This window comes from Salvelinus alpinus, chromosome 16, assembly GCF_045679555.1.
Source record: "Salvelinus alpinus chromosome 16, SLU_Salpinus.1, whole genome shotgun sequence".
Taxonomy (NCBI): domain Eukaryota; kingdom Metazoa; phylum Chordata; class Actinopteri; order Salmoniformes; family Salmonidae; genus Salvelinus; species Salvelinus alpinus.
The window spans coordinates 37,068,233-37,087,483 of record NC_092101.1 but is presented as its reverse complement, the minus strand read 5'-3'; the positions used below and the strand labels follow the sequence as shown (position 1 = coordinate 37,087,483).

The 19,251-nt window shown below is 42.2% G+C and overlaps 1 protein-coding gene across 1 annotated transcript in view; it reads right to left on the bottom strand.

Moving 5' to 3' along the window:
* LOC139540619 (adenylate cyclase type 1-like) overlaps positions 1-19,251 on the bottom strand; it is an 83,255-nt gene that overhangs the window by 50,089 nt on the left and 13,915 nt on the right. Inside the window, exon 3 of the mRNA XM_071344432.1 lies at positions 17,469-17,580. Coding sequence (XP_071200533.1) covers positions 17,469-17,580 — 112 coding nt within the window. The remainder of the gene's footprint in view (positions 1-17,468; positions 17,581-19,251) is intronic.

Below are 19,251 nucleotides of genomic sequence, written 5' to 3'. Positions count from 1 at the left end.
TTAGCACGATGCAACGTGGAGTGCCTGGATACAGCCCTTAGCCCTGGTATATTGGTCATACAGTAGTACTAACACAAACCACCACACGCACTGGCACTTGCCTGCCTCTCCACGAACCCAAAGGCTCTTTTTAAGGGCCACCTAATAAATGCAAATAAGTGTGTGTGTGTCGGGAGGGGGCTGTCAAAACTATAAACAAAATAATGGTAAAAATATCTGCTCCGGGATGCAAACCCGCAATGTTCTGATACACAAGCGGTAACTTTAACCATTGCACTATGATGCCTGTTCTTAACACATTGACCTCAACAAACCGTTTAAATGTCTGGAAGTGTTCATTCACTAAGTAGTGATTTCACGTTTATTTATATTGTTTGGTTAAAATACACTATATATACAAAAGTATGTGGACACCCCTTGAAATTAGTGGATTCGCCAATTTAAGCCACACCTGTTGCTGACAGGTGTATAAAATGGAGCACACAGCCATCTCAATAAACAAACATTGTCAGCAGAATGGCCTTACTGAAGAGCTCAGTTACTTTTTAGTCACTTCCTCAACAAGTCACTTCCTCAAATTTCTGCCCTGCTAGAGCTGCCCTGGTAAACTGTAAGTGATGTTATTGTGAAGTGGAAACGTCTAGGAGCAACACCGGCTCAGCTGCGATATAGTAGGCCACACAAGCTCACAGAACGGGACCGCCGAGTCCTGAAGTGTGTAACATGTAAAAAGGGGTCTTAGGGACCAAGCCAAATTGGAAGCTTCATGAAATGGGTTTCCTTCGTCGAGCAGCCGCACACAAGCCTAAGATCACCATGCAGAAAGAAAAGCATCGGCTGGAGTGGTGTAAAGATTGCCGCATTTGGACTCTGGAGCAGTGAAAACGCGTTCTCTGGAGGGATGAGTCACCATCTGGCAGTCCGACGGACAAATCTGGTTTTGGCCAGATTGCATAGTGCATAGTGCCAACTGTAAAGTTTGGTGGAGGAGGAGTAATGGTCTGGGGTTGTTTTCATGGTTTGGGCTAGGCCCCTTAGTTCCAGTGAAGAGAAATCTTAACGCTACAGCATACAATGACATTCTATCTAGATGATTCTGTGCTTCCAACTTTGTGGCAACAGTTTGGGGAAGACCATACAGAAATGGTTTGTTGAGATCAGTGTGGAAGAACTTGACTGGCCTGCACAGAGCCCTGACCTCAACCCCATCAAACACCTTCGGGCTGAATTGGAATGCCGACTGTGAGCCAGGCCTAATCGTCCAACATCAGTGCCAAACCACTCTAATGCTGTTGTGGCTGAATGGAAGCAAGTCCCCGCAGCAATGTTCCAACATCTAGTGGAAAGCCTTCCCAGAAGAGTGGAGGCTGTTATAGCAGCAAAGGCGAGACCAACTCCATATTAACGGCCATGATTTTTTAATGAGATGTTCAACGAGCAGGTGTCCACATACTTTGGACATGTGGTGTACAATAGTCTAAAACAGTTAATTTGTTGAAAACAGACTCATTTAATCATGTAGTTAACAAGCATTTCATGTTATTTTAAGTGCACGCCGCTGCAGGCTGGCTGCAACCTGATCTCATAGCATTTCGTATTATTCTGAACGTAAATCTGTAACACTCCATTTAGTGTGATATGTTAAGTTTCGTATGGTTTGTCTTACTTTGTGGATTACCGTGATCCATTTTGCAAGATATGTTATGAATTCGTTTGATATGTTACGAATTTTCTATTTGTACAATATGTTATGAATTTGCAATACGTATGATAATTTACGAATTCCAATTTGTTGTGGCTAGCGTTAGCTAGGTGTCTAACGCTAATGTTAGCTACGTGGCTAACCTTAGCTAGGCAAGGGGTTAGGGTTAAGGTTAGGAGTGAGGTTAAAGGGTTAACGTTAGGGTTAAGGGAAGTGATAGCTAACATGCTAAGTAGGTGCAAAGTAGCAAAAAAGTAGTAAGTAGTTGCAAAGTTGGTAATTAGCTAAAATGCTAGTTGTCCATGATGAGTTTCGAACTTTTGGGTTGCTAGATATTCGTGCTCTATGCTCATTTTTCCACACTGACTAACCACCCTCGTTTTTGCATTAGAGGAGACGTTTCCTATTTCTGAAGTAAATCTCAATTTTTCTGTAAATTACGCTTTTGTTTGTGATTTGGCTTGTCTTTGAGAAACTTATCGCGATTCACCTCCTCATTGCTCAATGTGCAGTATCAAGGCAAGCAAAAGACAGGAACGAGCTCCAAAAACACCCAAATAGGTCCTTTTAGAAACGGACACACTCTCAGTATAGTGATGTAGGTCTTTAGATGTTGTACACATGAAATTGTGACGTTGCTAACTTTATCCGCAATGTTATAATCCATTTTTTGCAACTTCCATGTATTATAGGGGCACGCTCGGGCTGCACAGCTCCGTGGGGGAAACAACATGACTCGACCAAAATGGATTATAAAGTTGCAGATACATTTCGGAATTCCATGTGTAAAACATCTAAAGTCATACCTCACTATACTGAGAGCGTGTCCGTTTCTTAAAGGACATATTTGGGTGTTTTTGGAGCTCGTTCTTGTCTTTTTGTTCATGTCAGGATTTACATTTACTATGTTACGTCTAGTCTATGAGACCAGTCTGGCACACAGCAAGTCACGTAAGTAAGTAATGATTCTGATGTTGTTGTTTTAACCTGGTTCAGTATGTGGAGCCTCCTGACTACGTTTTACTTGTGGATGGCGATTTCAGATTTTCTGTGTACTCACTGAAAAGTAAATTGACACTGTGTTAATCAGTCAGCACACATTTGGATTATAAATGTCAAGACGACAGAAGATGGAGTTTATGCTGGAGCTGGAATTTATTCGACAGGGGTTTGAAACAGCAATGCTGTCAGTATGGTAAGCATGCACAATGGAGGTTCTGATTGCATGTGCGTTTCTGGTTGAACCATTTACTATATGTGGTTCAACATCAGTGGAGGCTCCTCAGAGGAGGAAGGGGAGGACCATCCACGTCAGTGAATTTCATAAAAATAAAAATAGTGAAACATTAAAAAAGTTATAATTTTTAGATAAAATTATACTAAATATATATTCACATGTCCCTAAATAATTTATTAAAACACACTGTTTTGCAATGAAGGTCTACAGTTGCCTCAGCAGCACTCTGTAGGTTAGCACCATGGTGTAGCAGGAGGACAGCTAGCTTCTGTCCTCCTGTGTACATTGACTTCAATACAAAACCTAGGAGGCTAATGGTTCTCACCCTCTTCTATAGACTTACACAGTAATTATGACAACTTACGGAGGAACATATCAGAGCTCTTGCAGCATGAACTGACATGATGTCCACACAATCAAAGGATCAGAGAAGGAATCTAGTACTAAAAGCATAAGCTACAGCTACCTAGCACTACAGTGCATAAAATGTGGTGAGTAGTTTGTATTTGTATTTATTAAGGATCCCCATCAGCTGCTGCCAAGGCAGGGTTCCAAACACACTTAGGCACTTAAATCACACATAAAGCAAAAGAACAGTACATCATATAACATTATTACACTACTACAAATCTACAATACAAAATGTATAATACCGCTATACAACAATATTACAATGATCAGTACATGTGTGTAGAGTGTGTGTCTGTTCCTGTGTGTTCCTGTGTGTGTGTCTCTTCACAGTCCCCGCTGTTCCATAAGGTGTATGTTTATCTGTTTTTAAATCTGATGCTACTGCTTGCATCAGTTACTTGATGTGGAATAGAGTTCCATGTAGTCATGGCTCTATGTAGTACTTTGTACCTCCTATAGTCTGTTCTTGACTTGAGGATTGTGAAGAGACCTCTGGTGCCATGTCTTGTAGAGTATGCATGGGTGAATGAGCTGTGTGCTAGTAGTTTAAACAGACACCTTGGTGCATTCAGCAGTTGACTCAAAGAAAGAGAAAGACAATAGTTGAACAGTTTTTAATTAATTTATTCCAAAATTAAGGAGAAGCAAGAGAGAGAGAGCGTGCTCGCTATATTTCGTGGGTATATATTTTTTATTTATTTTCACTTTCACTTAGTTAGCATATGCAGCTAGCTAGTTTAGCCAACTCAAACACCCAGTTCAAACAGAGAGGGATGCTATGTTAGCTAGCTGACTATGGCTATCCAACACTGGAACTCTTCCAAGTCAAGGAAAGATTTTATTAATGTATTGACCACCGGGGCCTGCCAGTGTAACTGCTAAACTGCTTGCTGTACACTATACTGCGTGATTGTAGCGGGTTTACTAACGTGTTAGTTGTAGTAGCTATGTTGACTATGACATTAATAAGGTGACAGGCCACATGTTGTTTTGTGCACTGAAGTCCACAATCGAAGGAAAAAGGTGAGAGGAGGAGAGATCTTTTTTTAAATTTCACCTTTATTTAAGCAGGTAGGCCAGTAGAGAACAAGTTCCCATTTACAACTGCGACCTGGCCAAGATTTGTTTATTTTTTATTTCACCTTTATTTAAGCAGGTAGCATTAACAACTGCGACCTGGTCAAAACAAAGCAAAGCAGTGCGACACAAACAACACAGAGTTACACAGACAAACATACAGTCAATAACACAATAGAAAGGTCTATATACAGTGTGTGCAAATGTAGTAAGATTAGGGAGGTAAGGCAATAAATAGGCTATAGGGGCTAAATAATTACAATTTCGCAAATTAAACACTGGAGTGATAGATGTGCAGAAGATGAATGTGCAAGTAGAGATACTGGGGTGCAAAGGAGCAAAAAATAAATAACAATATGGGAATGAGGTAGTTGGGTGGGCTATTTACAGATGGACTATGTACAGGTGCAATGATCGGTAAGCTGCTCTGACAGCTGATGCTTACAGTTAGTGAGGGAGATATAAGACTCCAGCTTCTGTGATTTTTTCAATTCGTTCCAGTCATTGGCAGCAGAGAACTGTAAGGAAAGGCGGCCAAAGGAGGAGTTGGCTTTGGGGATGACCAGTGAAAAATACCTACTGGAGCGCATGCTACGGGTGGGTGCTGCTATGGTGACCAGTGAGCTGAGATAAGGTGGGGCTTTACCTAGCAAAGACTTGTAGATGACCTGGAGCCAGTGGATTTGGCGACGAATATGAAATGAGGGCCAGCCAACGAGCGCATACAGGTCGCAGTGGTGGGTAGTATATGTGGCTTTGGTGACAAAATGGATGGCACTGTGATAGACTACATCCAATTTGCTGAGTAGAGTGTTGAAGGCTATTTTGTAAATGACATCGCTGAAGTCAAGGATCGGTAGGATAGTCAGTTTTACGAGGGTATATTTGGCAGCATGAGTGAAGGATGCTTTGTTGCGAAATAGGAAGCCGATTCAAGATTTAATTTTGTTTTGGGGATTCTTAATGTGAGTCTGGAAGTAATGTTTACAGTCTAACCAGACACCTAGGTATTTGTAGTTGTCCACATATTCTAAATCAGAACCGTACAGAGTAGTGATGCTAGTCGGGCAGGAGGGTGCGGGCAGCAATCGGTTGAAGAGCATGCACTTAGTTTTACTTGCATTTAAAAGCGGTTGGAAGGAGTGTTGTATGGGATTGAAGCTCGTTTGGAGGTTTGTTAGCACAGTGTCCAAACAAGGGCCAGATGTATACAGAATGGCGTCGTCTACCTAGAGGTGGATCAGAGAATCACCAGCAGCAAGAGCGACATCATTGATATATACAGAGAAAAGAGTCGGCCCGAGAATTGAACCCTGTGGCACCCCCATAGAGACTGCCAGAGGTCTGAACAACAGGCCCTCCGATTTGACACACTGAACTCTATCTGAGAAGTAGTTGGTGAACCAGGCGAGGCAGTCATTTGAGAAGCCAAGGCTATTGAGTCTGCCAATAAGAATGTGGTTATTGACAGAGTCGAAAGCCTTGGCCAGGTCGATGAAGACGGCTGCACAGTACTGTCTTTTATCGATGGCGGTTATGATATTGTTTAGGACATTGAGCGTGGCTGAGGTGCACCCATGACCAGCTTGGAAACCAGATTGCATAGTGGAGAAGGTACGGTGGGATTCAAAATGGTCGGTGATCTGTTTGTTAACTTGGCTGTCGAAGATTTTATAAAGGCATGGCAGGATAGACATAGGTCTGTAACAGTTTGGGTCTAGAGTGTCTCCCCCTTTGGGGATCTCAGACGATACGAAAGAGAGGTTGAATAGGCTAGTAAATAGGGGTTGCAAAAATTTTGGCGGATCATTTTAGAAAGAGAGGGTCCAGATTGTCTAGCCCAGCTGATTTGTAGGGATCCAGATTTTGCAGCTCTTTCAGAACATCAGCTGTCTGGATTTGGGTGAAGGAGAAGCGGGGGGGGGGGCTTGGGCAAGTTGCTGCAGGGGGTGCTGAGATGTTGGCCGGGTAGGGGTAGCCAGATCGAAAGCATGGCCAGCCGTAGAAAATGCTTTTTGAAATGATTGATTTTCGTAGATTTATCGTGGTGACAATGTATCCTATCCTCAGTACAGTGGCGAAATTGTGGCCGTGCTTGCGTGTGATCAGGGGTGTATTCATTCCACCAATTATGTTGAACAATTCTTAAATGGAAGCAAACAGAATGAAACGGAGTTAAACATACCTGAATTTGTCCAATAGAAATTTTAATTTGCAACTGTTGGACTAATGATTACAACCTAGATCAGCTAGATGCAGGCAAGAGTGTGCAAGGCAGTATTGAATGTGTCACTGTCAGTCACCTTGATTACTCTAATTTCTCTCGATGTTGTAAACTTTCATTCATATGCAAGGTTGTAGCGAACCCATGATGGGTATAGGGAAAATTCTAGTTTCATGTAGCAGTCTAAACCTAGCAATGTTACATTGACAGTCATCCAATATGCTGTAATAGAAATAAGGCCTTGCTCATAAAAAGTAAAAATAAAATGTCCTGCCTCATCTTAAACAGTACCGACCACGACTGTTCACCATAGCTAACTTACTGTTTCTTATTAACAAAACAATTTGTTTTCGTAATTGGGGTTTGTACTGTGGTCTTGGTTGTTCTTAAGAAATGTAGCGTAGCTAACTGTAGTGTTTGTCCTGTCTGAAATATGGCTAACCCATAGCTTGGTCTGTGTAATGCAAATTAAAGTGATTAGCATGGCAGTTTCCCAAAATGTGGTGGTTTTAAACTTAATGTAATTAACGTTAACTAACTAGTTATGTTTTGTGTAAGAAAGTATGACATAATGTGCTGCATGAACTGGCCATACACATTAGCGAATGTTACAGTCTTACGTTGACTAAGGTTACTTAGCTAGCTAAAGTTAATTGGCTATCATAGCAACCAAGGACGTTCGCTACTGTCAGGATGGCGGTGTTGCCATCAGACGGGTGAAGACCCGTGATGAAGTCCAGGGATATGTGAGACCAGGGATGGTGAGGGACAGGCAGTGGTTGAAGAAGACCAGGCGGAGCTTGCCGAGGAGTCTTGTTCTGCGCACAGACCTTGTAGGTAGCCACGGATGCGGAGACGTCCGGGACCATGGTAGGCCTCCAAAAGCATTGTTGAACAAAGTCTAGGGTCCGATGGGATCCCTGGTGGCAGGCAAGCCTGGAGGAGTGGGCCCACTCCAGGACTGAGGAGCGGACAGCGTCAGGCACAAACATCCGGTTATCTAAAAGTTTGCGAATCCCAGGAAACATTGCAGCTGCACCCTGGATGTACGCCCTGGATGTACGCTAGCACTCTAACGTCCATGGGAATGGAGAGGGGCTGAGTGGGGATGCCCACTCAGATTACGGGTGTGAGCTGGGCTAGACAATCTGGACCCTCTCTTTCTAAAATGATCCGCCAAAATTTTTGCAACCCCTATTTACTAGCCTATTCAACCTCTCTTTCGTATCGTCTGAGATCCCCAAAGGGGGAGACACTCTAGACCCAAACTGTTACAGACCTATGTCTATCCTGCCATGCCTTTATAAAATCTTCGACAGTGGGGAAACGCCTGGTCATGGCGTTCTGCAAGGGTATGGAGTCCCTACATAAGACATTGCAGTAACTCCTCGTGTCGTCCAATGGTGGCTCCTTGCAGGGAGACAGCATTGTGGAGCTGGTCTGAGTCTGCTGGGTCGGTCATGGCAGGAAGCATTCGCCTCTTCCTCTGAATGGGGAGGCCTGCATGGGAAGAGACGCTACAAGATCGGGAAAATCCTTAGATGATGGCTAGCAGCTTAGCTTAGCTAGCTAGCTAAGGTTAGCGGCTCGTCAAGCAGGCTTCAAACGGTCTGTTAAGCGGGATTTCGGGGACAACAAATAACAGTTCTAGATGTTGAAAGCTAACCGCATCGCGGAATTCATGCAAAAAACAGTAATTTTTGGGGTCAAAAACAACAAACCGAGTAGCTGAGTGTTTCCAGCATTGAGCGTTCAGCTGTGCAGCCTGACAAAGACAAATACAAAGATTCATCACAATACTGTAGGTCAATTTGTGTGCAGTATTTGGCTGCTCTAACAAGGCAGGAAAGACAACAGGAAAAAAATATTTGTAAAGATTACCCGCAATCATAAAAAACCAAGGTAATATGACTCAAGAACTGTCCGAATGGCGAAGAAACCTTTTTGCCTGTCAAGACCTGAACCCAGACAGCTATATGAATCAGAATGTACTTTCTTGTAGCCAGGGTTATGACGACTAGGAAATCAGGTTACAGGATTTGATTGAATGAGACCCAATTGTTTCCACTGTGTGTCTGGAAATAATGAGTAGGACTCAATATGAAAATGTAGAATATCAGAGATATTCAGTGTGTGTGTGTGTGTGTGTGTGTGTGTGTGTGTGTGTGTGTGTGTGTGTGTGTGTGTGTGTGTGTGTGTGTGTGTGTGTGTGTGTGTGTGTGTGTGTGTGTGTGTGTGTGTGTGTGTGTGTGTGTGTGGGTGGGTGTGTGTGGGTGGGTGCGTGTTTAAGGCTCTCTAATAGCTCCGACATGCTCTTGAAGTAGAATCCCTCCCACACATTCCCACAGAGATTAGCTATTTGTCACAGAGCACAAATTCACCAGCATCAACAACACACACACAAATACACACACAGACAGAGATATAAAGACACACACAGACACACGCAGATGCACGTACACATTCACAAGAACACACACTAGAACACACACCTACTGTTGACGCACATACACAACCACAGACAGAGGCGTACACACACAGGTACACAGGTACACAGGTACACAAAAACCTAACCAGAAAACACTGGGATTTCCAGTTAGCACCATATCACACATCAGCACATCAGAGACACGTAAGGGTAGACATACAATAATTAGGCTGAAGGCACCGACCTTCACACACACACACGCACACACAAACACACACACAGGGGAGAGATGCATGGCAAGTGCAGTGAGAGGCGGAGATGAGATGAGAGGAGACGGGGAGCTCCGGTTTTCTGCTCCCAGGAGCAGAAATATTCTGGCGTGGGAGGAAGGATACGAGAAATCACAACCTGGATCATTATCCTAGAGCAAGGCAGAGTGCATGTGTGCGAGTGTGTGTTCGTGTGAGTCTGTGTCTGTGTGTCTGTGTGTCTGTGTGTGTGTGTGTGTGTGTGTGTGTGTGTGTGTGTGTGTGTGTGTGTGTGTGTGTGTGTGTGTGTGTGTGTGTGTGTGTGTGTGTGTGTGTGTGTGTGTCACGTAAAGAAGTCAGACAGGCTTAGCTGCTGTGACAGACCCGGTTGGAGCAGTGAATTTCCCCTTGCCTGTTGGCCAAACACGACAGGGTATAAATCTCAATTAGGCCACAGCTGCAACTACACAAAAACCCATACAGCACATGCGCACACGCATACACACACATGCGCACACACGCACACATATGCGCACACACACACACACACACGCACACATACACACACACACACACACACACATGCACGCACGCACACACACACATACACACACACGTGCTCACACACAAAAACACTCATTGAATTTCTTCTATATTGACTTTCTTATATCAAAATCCATAACTGATTCATAGACAGAAAGACTCATATTGCACTGCAGTTATGTCCTCCACATCTATTATGTAGAGCACTACTGTCACCCATATACAGTTGAAGTCGGAAGTTTACATACACCTTAGTCAAATACATTTAAAAACTCAGTTTTTCACAATTCCTGACACTTAATCCTAGTAAAAATTCCTTGTCTTAGGTCAGTAAGAATCCCCACTTAATTTTAAGAATGTGAAATGTCAGAATAATAGTAGAGAGAATTATTTATTTCAGCTTTTATTTCTTCCATCACATTCCCAGTGGGTCAGAAGTGTACATACACTCAATTCGTATTTGGTAGCATTGCCTTTAAATAGTTTAACATGGGTCAAACATTTCGGGTAGCCTTCCACAAGCTTCACACAATAAATTAGGTAGATTATGGCCCATTCCTCCTGACAGAGCTGGTATAACTGAGTCAGGCTTGTAGGCCTCCTTCCTCGCACATGCTTTTTCAGTTCTGCACACACATTTTCAATCGGATTGTGGTCAGGGCTTTGTGATGGCCACTCTAATACCTTGACTTTGCTGTTCTTAAGCCATTTTGCCACAACTTTGGAAGTATGCTTGAGATCATTGTCCATTTGGAAGACCCATTTGCGACCAAGCTTTAACTTCCTGACTGATGTCTTGAGATGTTGCTTCAATATATCCACATGATTTTCCTTCCTCATGAGGCCATCTATTTTGTGAAGTGCACCAGTCCCTCCTGCAGCAAACACCCCCACAACATGATGCTGCCACCCCCGTGCTTCACGGTTGGGATGGTGTTCTTCGGCTTGCAAGCCTCCCCCTGTTTCCTCCAAACATAACGATGGTCATTATGGCCAAACAGTTCTATTTTTGTTTCATCAGACCAGAAGACATTTCTCCGAAAAGTACGATCTTTGTCCCTATGTGTAGTTGCAAACCGTAGTCTGGCTTTTTTATGGAGGTTTTGGAGCAGTGGCTTTGTCCTTGCTGAGCGGCCTTTCAGGTTATGTCGATATAGGACTCGTTTTACTGTGGATATAGATACTTTTGTACCTGTTTCCTCCAGCATCTTCACAGGGTCCTTTGCTGTTGTTCTGGGATTGATTTGCACTTTTCGCACCAAAGTACGTTCATCTCTAGGAGACAGAACATGTCTCCTTCCTGAGCGGTATGACGGCTGCGTGGTCCCATTGTGTTTATACTTGCCTACTATTGTTTGAACAGATGAATGTGGTACCTTCAGGCGTTTGGAAATGGAGACTTGTGGAGGTCTACAATTGAGGTCTTGGCTGATTTCGTTTGATTTTCCCATGATGTCAAGCAAAGAGGCACTGAGTTTGAAGGTAGGCCTTGAAATACATCCACAGGTACACCTCCAACTGACTCAAATGATGTCTGTTAGCCTATCAGAAGCTTCTAAAGCCATGACATCATTTTCTGGAATTTCGCTAGCTGTTTAAAGGCACAGTCAACTTAGTGTATGTAAACTTCTGACCCACTGGAATTGTGATACAGTGAACTATAAGTGAAATAATCTGTCTGTAAACAATTGTTGGAAAAATTACTTGTGTCATGCCAAAGTAGATGTCCTAACCGACTTGTCAAAACTATAGTTTGTTAATAACAAGACATTTGTGGAGTGGTTGAAAAATGATTTTGAATGACTCCAACCTTCGTGTATGTAAACTTCCGACTTCAACTGTATGTCTCATTGTCTGCATCCCAAATGGCCCCCTATTCCCTATATACTGTAGTGTTAACTTAAAATGACACAATGACTAGGTTCCAGTTTCAACAACATTTATTAAACCGTATTTCCACAATATATGGTTGCCATAGCGCTCAGGCCAGGTCCACCAACAGTGAGACTACTGCGCAGGAGTACTAAAAACAAAGTGATAGCACCGTAATAACAGAAATATAGCTAAACTTAAAACATGAACTTAACATATAGTGCACTACTTTTGATCACGACTCTCTATCTCCCTTAGAGCCCTGGTCAACAGTAAGGGAAAGACCTAGTCAGTTGTACAACTGAATGCGTTCAACTGAAATGTGTCTTCCGCATTTAACCCAACCCCTCTGAATCAGAGAGGTGGGGGGGGGGGGGGGGGGGCTGCCATTATCGACATCCACGTCTTCGGCGTCCCGGGAACAGTGGGTTAACTGCTCAGGGACAGAATGACAGATTTTAACCTTTCGGTTACTGGCCCAACACTCTAACCACAAGGCTACCTACCGCCACTATCAATAGAATAGGGTGCCATTTGGTACTAAACTAATGTGTAGGACATGTTATGTGGATGTAAAGCATTACACAGAGTGACCTAACCTCCCTCTTAATCTCTTAATTAATTATCTCCATTTATTTTATCCTCTGTTTAAATCTCTGCAATCCTTTCATACTCCATCCTTCATTCTTTAAAGGAGACCAGCAAAAATATCAACCTGACAGTCTCAACGCTAGATAGAAACTTACTTAGAAATATACTCTACCTCTTAATCTCTCTTCTTCTACTTCCTTCTCTTTCTCTCCCTCTCCCTCTCTCGTGTTATCTCTCTCTGTATATCTCAATCTTGTTCTCTCCCTTTTCTCACTCTGTCTCTCTCTCCCTCTATATTATTTCACTCTCTCTCTCTCTCCATCTCTCTCTCCGTCTCCCTCCCTCCCTCTCTCTCTCCCTTTAAATTATTTCACTCTCTCTCTCACCCCCATCTCTCTCTCCAAGTTAAGCTGATTGCTGAGACACCGTTTCAGACTCAAGAGGGGATAATGCTAATCATGTGACATAATCATGGGTGTGTGTGTGTGTGTGTGTGTGTGTGTGTGTGTGTGTGTGTGTGTGTGTGTGTGTGTGTGTGTGTGTGTGTGTGTGTGTGTGTGTGTGTGTGTATGACATGCATGTGTAGCGTGCGTGCATGCGTTAGTAGTTTCAAGAGATATGCTCATAAAGTGTGGTAGCATAGAGATGGGAAGACATAAAATAAGCTTTGCTTTCCTCGTGCTTTAAGACATAAAATAAGCTTTGCTTTCCTCGTGCTTTAAGACATAAAATAAGCTTTGCTTTCCTTATTAGTAAAAACTCTGGTATTCAACCCTTAAAGTTGACAAAGACTGGTTTGAGTGTGTTTGAACACATTTTCGTGTTCTAGGGGTTTCTACTACTCAGTTATACTCCTCCTGTTCCTCTATAATAGAGAGCCGGCGGTGGATACCTGCCAGAGACAAAGAGAATTAAATAAAAGGAAAAGAGAGAGAAAATGACTGAAAGAACAAGAGAGATGGATCTTCAATTTACTTTCCTACCTTATTATGTCAAGGAATGTATCGACCGGCAGAATGATACAAGGCCTGAGGGACAGAGTGGATGAGAGAGAGAGGGATGGAAGAAGGGAGGGGAGGAGAAGGTCAAGGAGCAGAGAGAATTCGAGTGAGAGAGATAGAGGGATCATCCGAAAGAACAGAATTGGAGCGTGAGATATGGAAAAATGACGAGTAAAATAGATTTCTAGAGACATAGGAAGGAAAGAGAAAATGAGGTGGAGGAAATGAAAGAGGCATGCTTGCGCATGTGCATCCATCTTTGAGTGGATTTACATATTGTATTTCGTACAGTACGGCATAATTTTCCTCTTGCAAACACACACATGCTATGAGTCACCGTAACATTTTAAATAAACAGGATATCTGATACTGTAGTTGTGGGGTGTAGCTCAGTGTGAGAGAAAGACAGAGAGAGAGAGAGAGAGAAATATATAATTGAGAAGTCATTGAGAAATATATCTAATCAAAAACACAGAGAACCAGACAACAAAAATATACGCCTTCAATATGGGGAAACACTGAAGCAATACAAACGCACCCTAAGAACAAAAAAGGAACAGCACATTAGAAATCAGCTGGATGGAATTGAGGAATCCATAGAATCAAACCACTTCTGGGAGAATTGGAATAAATTAAACAAACCTCATCATGAGGAATTGGCTATCCAAAATGGGGATATGTGGAGAAATCACTTTGCAAACCTCTACAGCAATATAACAAAGAGCCCAGAACAAAAAGATATACAAGAAAAATTACAAATCCTTGAATTAGCAGTCAAAGACTATCAGAATCCTGTGGATACCCCAATTACAGAAGAAGAATTATTGGAAAAACTATGCTATCTCCAACCCAAAAAGGCCTGTGGTGCTGATGGTATTTTAAATGAAATGATCAAATATACAGACCACAAATTCAAATTGGCTATACTCAAACTCTTCAACATTATCCTCACTGCAGGTATTTCCCCCGATATTTGGAACCAGGGATTGATCACACCAATCTATAAAAATGGAGACAAATTTGACCCAAATAATTACAGAGGAATTTGCGTTAACAGCAACTTGGGGAAAATTCTCTGCAGTATTATAAATAGCAGACTACATAATTTCCTTGACGAACACAACGTCCTGAGCAGAAGCCAGATTGGATTTCTAAAAAATTATCGTACAACAGACCACATTTACATCCTCCACACTCTAATTGATAAACAAGTTAACCAAAACAAAGGCAAAATCTACTCGTGTTTTGTAGATTTCAAGAAAGCATTTGATTCAATTTGGCACAAAGGTCTTTTTTATAAACTAATAGAAAGTGGTATTGGAGGGAAAATATATGATTTTATTAAATCAATGTACACTAAAAACAAATGTGCGGTTAAAATTGGCAACAAGCAAACAGACTTCTTCTCTCAGGGGCGTGGAGTGAAACAGGGCTGCCCAATAAGTCCAACATTATTTAACATCTACATTAATGAATTGGCAAAAACATTAGAAGAATCGGCAGCACCTGGTATCACCCTACACAACACTGAAATCAAGTGTCTGCTGTACGCAGATGACCTGGTGCTGCTGTCTCCCACTAAAGAGGGGTTACAGCAGCACCTAGATCGTCTCCACAGGTTCTGTCAGACCTGGGCTCTGACCGTTAACCTAAAAAAAACAAATATAATGATATTCCAAAAAAGGTCCGGAAATAAGGATGACAAATATAAATTCTATTTGGACACAGTTCTATTAGAACACACCAAAAACTACACATATCTAGGACTAAATATCAGCAACACAGGTAGCTTTCACATGGCTGTGAATGAGCTGAGAGACAAAGCAAGAAGAGCATTCTATGCCATTAAAAGGAACATCAAAATTGAAATTCCAATTAGAATCTGGCTCAAAATGTTTCAATCAGTTATAGAACCAATTGCTCTATATGGCAGTGAAGTATGGGGTCCACTCTCTAATAATGAATTCACCAAATGGGACAAACATCCAATTGAAATATTGCATGCAGAGTTTTGCAAGACTGTATTGCAAGTACAAAGAAAAACTCCAAATAACGCATGTAGGGCAGAATTGGGCCAATACCCCCTCCTCATTCGAATAGAAAAAAGAGCCATCAAATTTTACAACCATCTAAAAACAAGTGACCCCAAAACATTCCATCACACAGCTCTACAATGTCAAGAGATGAAACCAGAGAAGAGTCCCCTCAGCCAGCTGGTTCTGAGGCTCAGTTCACCAACCCAAACCAACCCCATAGAGCCTCAGGACAGCCCTCAGAAAATCTGGCCCAACCAAATCATCACAAAACAAAAATAAAAATATATAACCTATTGGAAAGACACCACAAAAAATCAAAGTAAACTTCAATGCTATTTGTCTCTAAACAGACAGTACATGGTGGCAGACTATCTGACCACTGTGACTGATAGAAAACTGAGGAAAACATTGACTAGGTACAGACTCAGTGAGCACAGTCTGGCTATAGAGACCGGTTGTCACAGACATTCCTGGCTGCCCAGAGAGTACAGGCTGTGCTCACTCTGCTCCAGGGGAGAGGTAGAGACAGAGGTGCATTTCCTACTACACTGTGACAAATACTCAGACCTAAGAGAATATTTCTTTCCCAAAATTATAACTCAATACAAAGAATTTGAAACTATAAAAGATGAAGAAAAAATCAAATATTTATTGATTGGGTGAAAAGCCAAAATGTGCAGTTTTGGCAGCCAAATATGTGTCCTCCTGCCACAACCTGAGGGACAGCCAGTGAAAAATGCAAAGTAATGTTGATAATATTTCCCATTTAGCTTAGTTTTGTTTTGTCTTTCATACCAGGTCATATGTCTTCTCAGTCATGTTGACACTGGTCTACTACCATTGCTTTAATGTATTGTTGTTCTGATTAATATTGTTGTTGTAGCTGTTATTAATGGTAATCCCATGTCCACTACTACTGTTATTATTGCTGTTGGTCCCACCATTTATTTATATATAAATATATATATATTTTGTATATATATACATATATATTTTATTTTAATTTTTCGATATGTATACTTTGACAATGTAAGTAATAATGAACTTGCCATGTCAATAAAGTCAATTGAATTGAATTGAGAGAGAGATAGAGAGAGTGAAAGAGAGAGAGCGTGAAAGAGAAAGAGAGAGAGAGAGAGAGAGAGTGAAAGTGAAAGAGAGAGAGAGAGAGAGAGAGAGAGAGAGAGAGAGAGACCGAGAGAGAGACCGAGAGAGAGACCGAGAGAGAGAGAGACCGAGAGAGAGAGAGAGAGAGAGAGAGAGAGAGAGAGAGAGAGAGAGAGAGAGAGAGAGAGAGAGAGAGAGAGAGAGAGAGACCAAGAGAGCGTGAAAGAGAGAGAGAGAGAGAGAGATAGATGCTCTAATGTATGTGTATCTGTAGGGGTGAAGCTCAGTAAGCCTGTTTAAAGCTGTGGCCTGGTAAAGCAACTTAGGAGCATGATAAGCTTTCTACTGCCAGACTACTGTTATCATATTAATAATGCATGTGCCACAGATAACAGCCTCTACCTCCTTCCTACCAGCCACACCTACCAGCTCTCACAGTCTCACGTCAGAATTAGACAGAATTAGTTCATCCATGTTTCTCAAATGTCAAATTTCGAAGTTGTTCAAAACGTAACATTTCTAAGTGTTTAAGGTTAGGGTTAAGTTCAGACAATAACTCCAAATTATTAAGGTTAGGTATTAACTCCGAATGGTTAAGGTAAGGGTTAAAGTTTGGTATAGGCTTAAAACAAAAATATAAAAAACAACTTTATATCGCTGGATTCAAACTTGCAACCTTTGGAATCAAAGGCCAAAACCTACTTGACGGCATCAGTGCTCACTGTTGCCCCTAGTGGCCCATTTCCACATCATCTCCCGACGTCCTCAGACATGCATGGTCGTGGAATACTGACTTGTATCACGGGTGACCTGGCTGAGCCGCACACACGCACGCATGCACACCACAGCTTATATCACACGCACGCACGCACACACACACACACACACACACACACACACACACACACACACACACACACACACACACACACACACACACACACACACACACACACTGAGGTTAGGGGACTAATAGGATGGAGGTACTCACTGTGGCCAGCTCGTCAAACTTCCCGAATAGTTCGTTGAGCAGTTTGACCAGTTCCTGGGCAGTACACTGAGACGCCAGACTGGTAAACCCCACGATGTCTGCAAACAAGATACTGGAGGGGAGGGAGGGGAGGAGGGAAAGAAAGATAGACATTATTATAATGTTTCTAACAGTGACAACCTAAAAAGGTCTAGGCATGCGAAAGGGCCCTTCTCAGTCACAAATAACATTATTTTCTTGTAGCATAGTTGAGCTTATTTGAGTCAGACACTGTCAACATTACTTTGTTGATGAATATGAATGTACTGAGCTAAGAAGAAGATCTGTTTGTCAGCTTATCCCAGTTTATCAAAGGGATAAAAACCAAATCATCGCAATCACACACATGCACGAACGCGCACACATACAATACACAGACTCCCACGAACGAGTGAGTAAAGGAGAGTATCTTGTAGAACAGTCTGTTCAAAAGTAGTGCACTATAAAGGGAGTAGGGTGCCATTTAGTATGAAGTCAGTGTTGCTTTAGTTTGAATAGAGTATTAAAAGCCATTTGTCCACAGCACAGATGGTTTGAACAACAAGGTGTTATATACTGAACAAAAACATAAACGCAACATGCAACATTTTCTAAGATTTTACTGAGTTACAGTTCATATAAGGAAATCAGTCAATTGAAATAAATTCATTAGGCCCTAATCTATGGATTTCACATGACTGGGAATACAGATATGCATCTGTTAGGTGTGGATCATAAAACCAGTCAGTATCTGGTGTGACCACCACTTGCCTCATGCAGGGCGACACATCTCATTCGCATAGAGTTGATCAGGCTGTTGATTGTGGCCTGTGGAATGCTGTCCCACTCCTCTTTAATGGCAGTGCGAAGTTCTTGGATATTGGCGGGAACTGGAACACGCTGTCGTACTAGTCAATACAGAGCATCCCAAACATGCTCAATGGGTGACATGTCTGGTGATTATGCAGGCTATGGAAGAACTGGGACATTTTCAGCTCCCAGGAATTGTGTACAAATCCTTTGAGAATGGGGCTGTGTATTATCATGCTGAAACATGAGGTGATGGAGGCGGATGAATGGCACGACAATGGGCTTCAGGATCTCATCACGGTATCTCTGTGAATTCAAATTGCCATAGATAAAATGCTATTGTGTTTGTTGTCCGTAGCTTATGCCTGCCCATACCATAACCCCACCGCCAACACAAAGGCATACACATTGCCTGCGGTTGTGAGGCCGGTTGGACATACTGCCAAATTCTCTAAAACAACGTTGGAGGTGGCTTATGGTAGAGAAATTAACATTCCATTTTCTGGAAACAGCTCCAGTGGACATTCCTGCAGTCAGCATGCCAATTTCACGCTCCCTCAAAACTTGAGACATCTGTGGCATTGTGTTGTGTAACCAAACTGCTCTAACACAAAGACAATGTATAGATGGAAGTGTGTAACTTCTTCACTAAGCCATAATGTGAGAGAGTGTAACTTCAGTAAGCCATAATGTGAGAGAGTGTAACTTCAGTAAGCCATAATGTGAGAGAGTGTAACTTCAGTAAGCCATAATGTGAGAGAGTGTAACTTCAGTAAGCCATAATGTGAGAGAGTGTAACTTCAGTAAGCCATAATGTGAGAGAGTGTAACTTCAGTAAGCCATAATGTGAGAGAGAGTAACTTCAGTAAGCCATAATGTGAGAGAGTGTAACTTCAGTAAGCCATAATGTGAGAGAGTGTAACTTCAGTAAGCCATAATGTGAGAGAGTGTAACT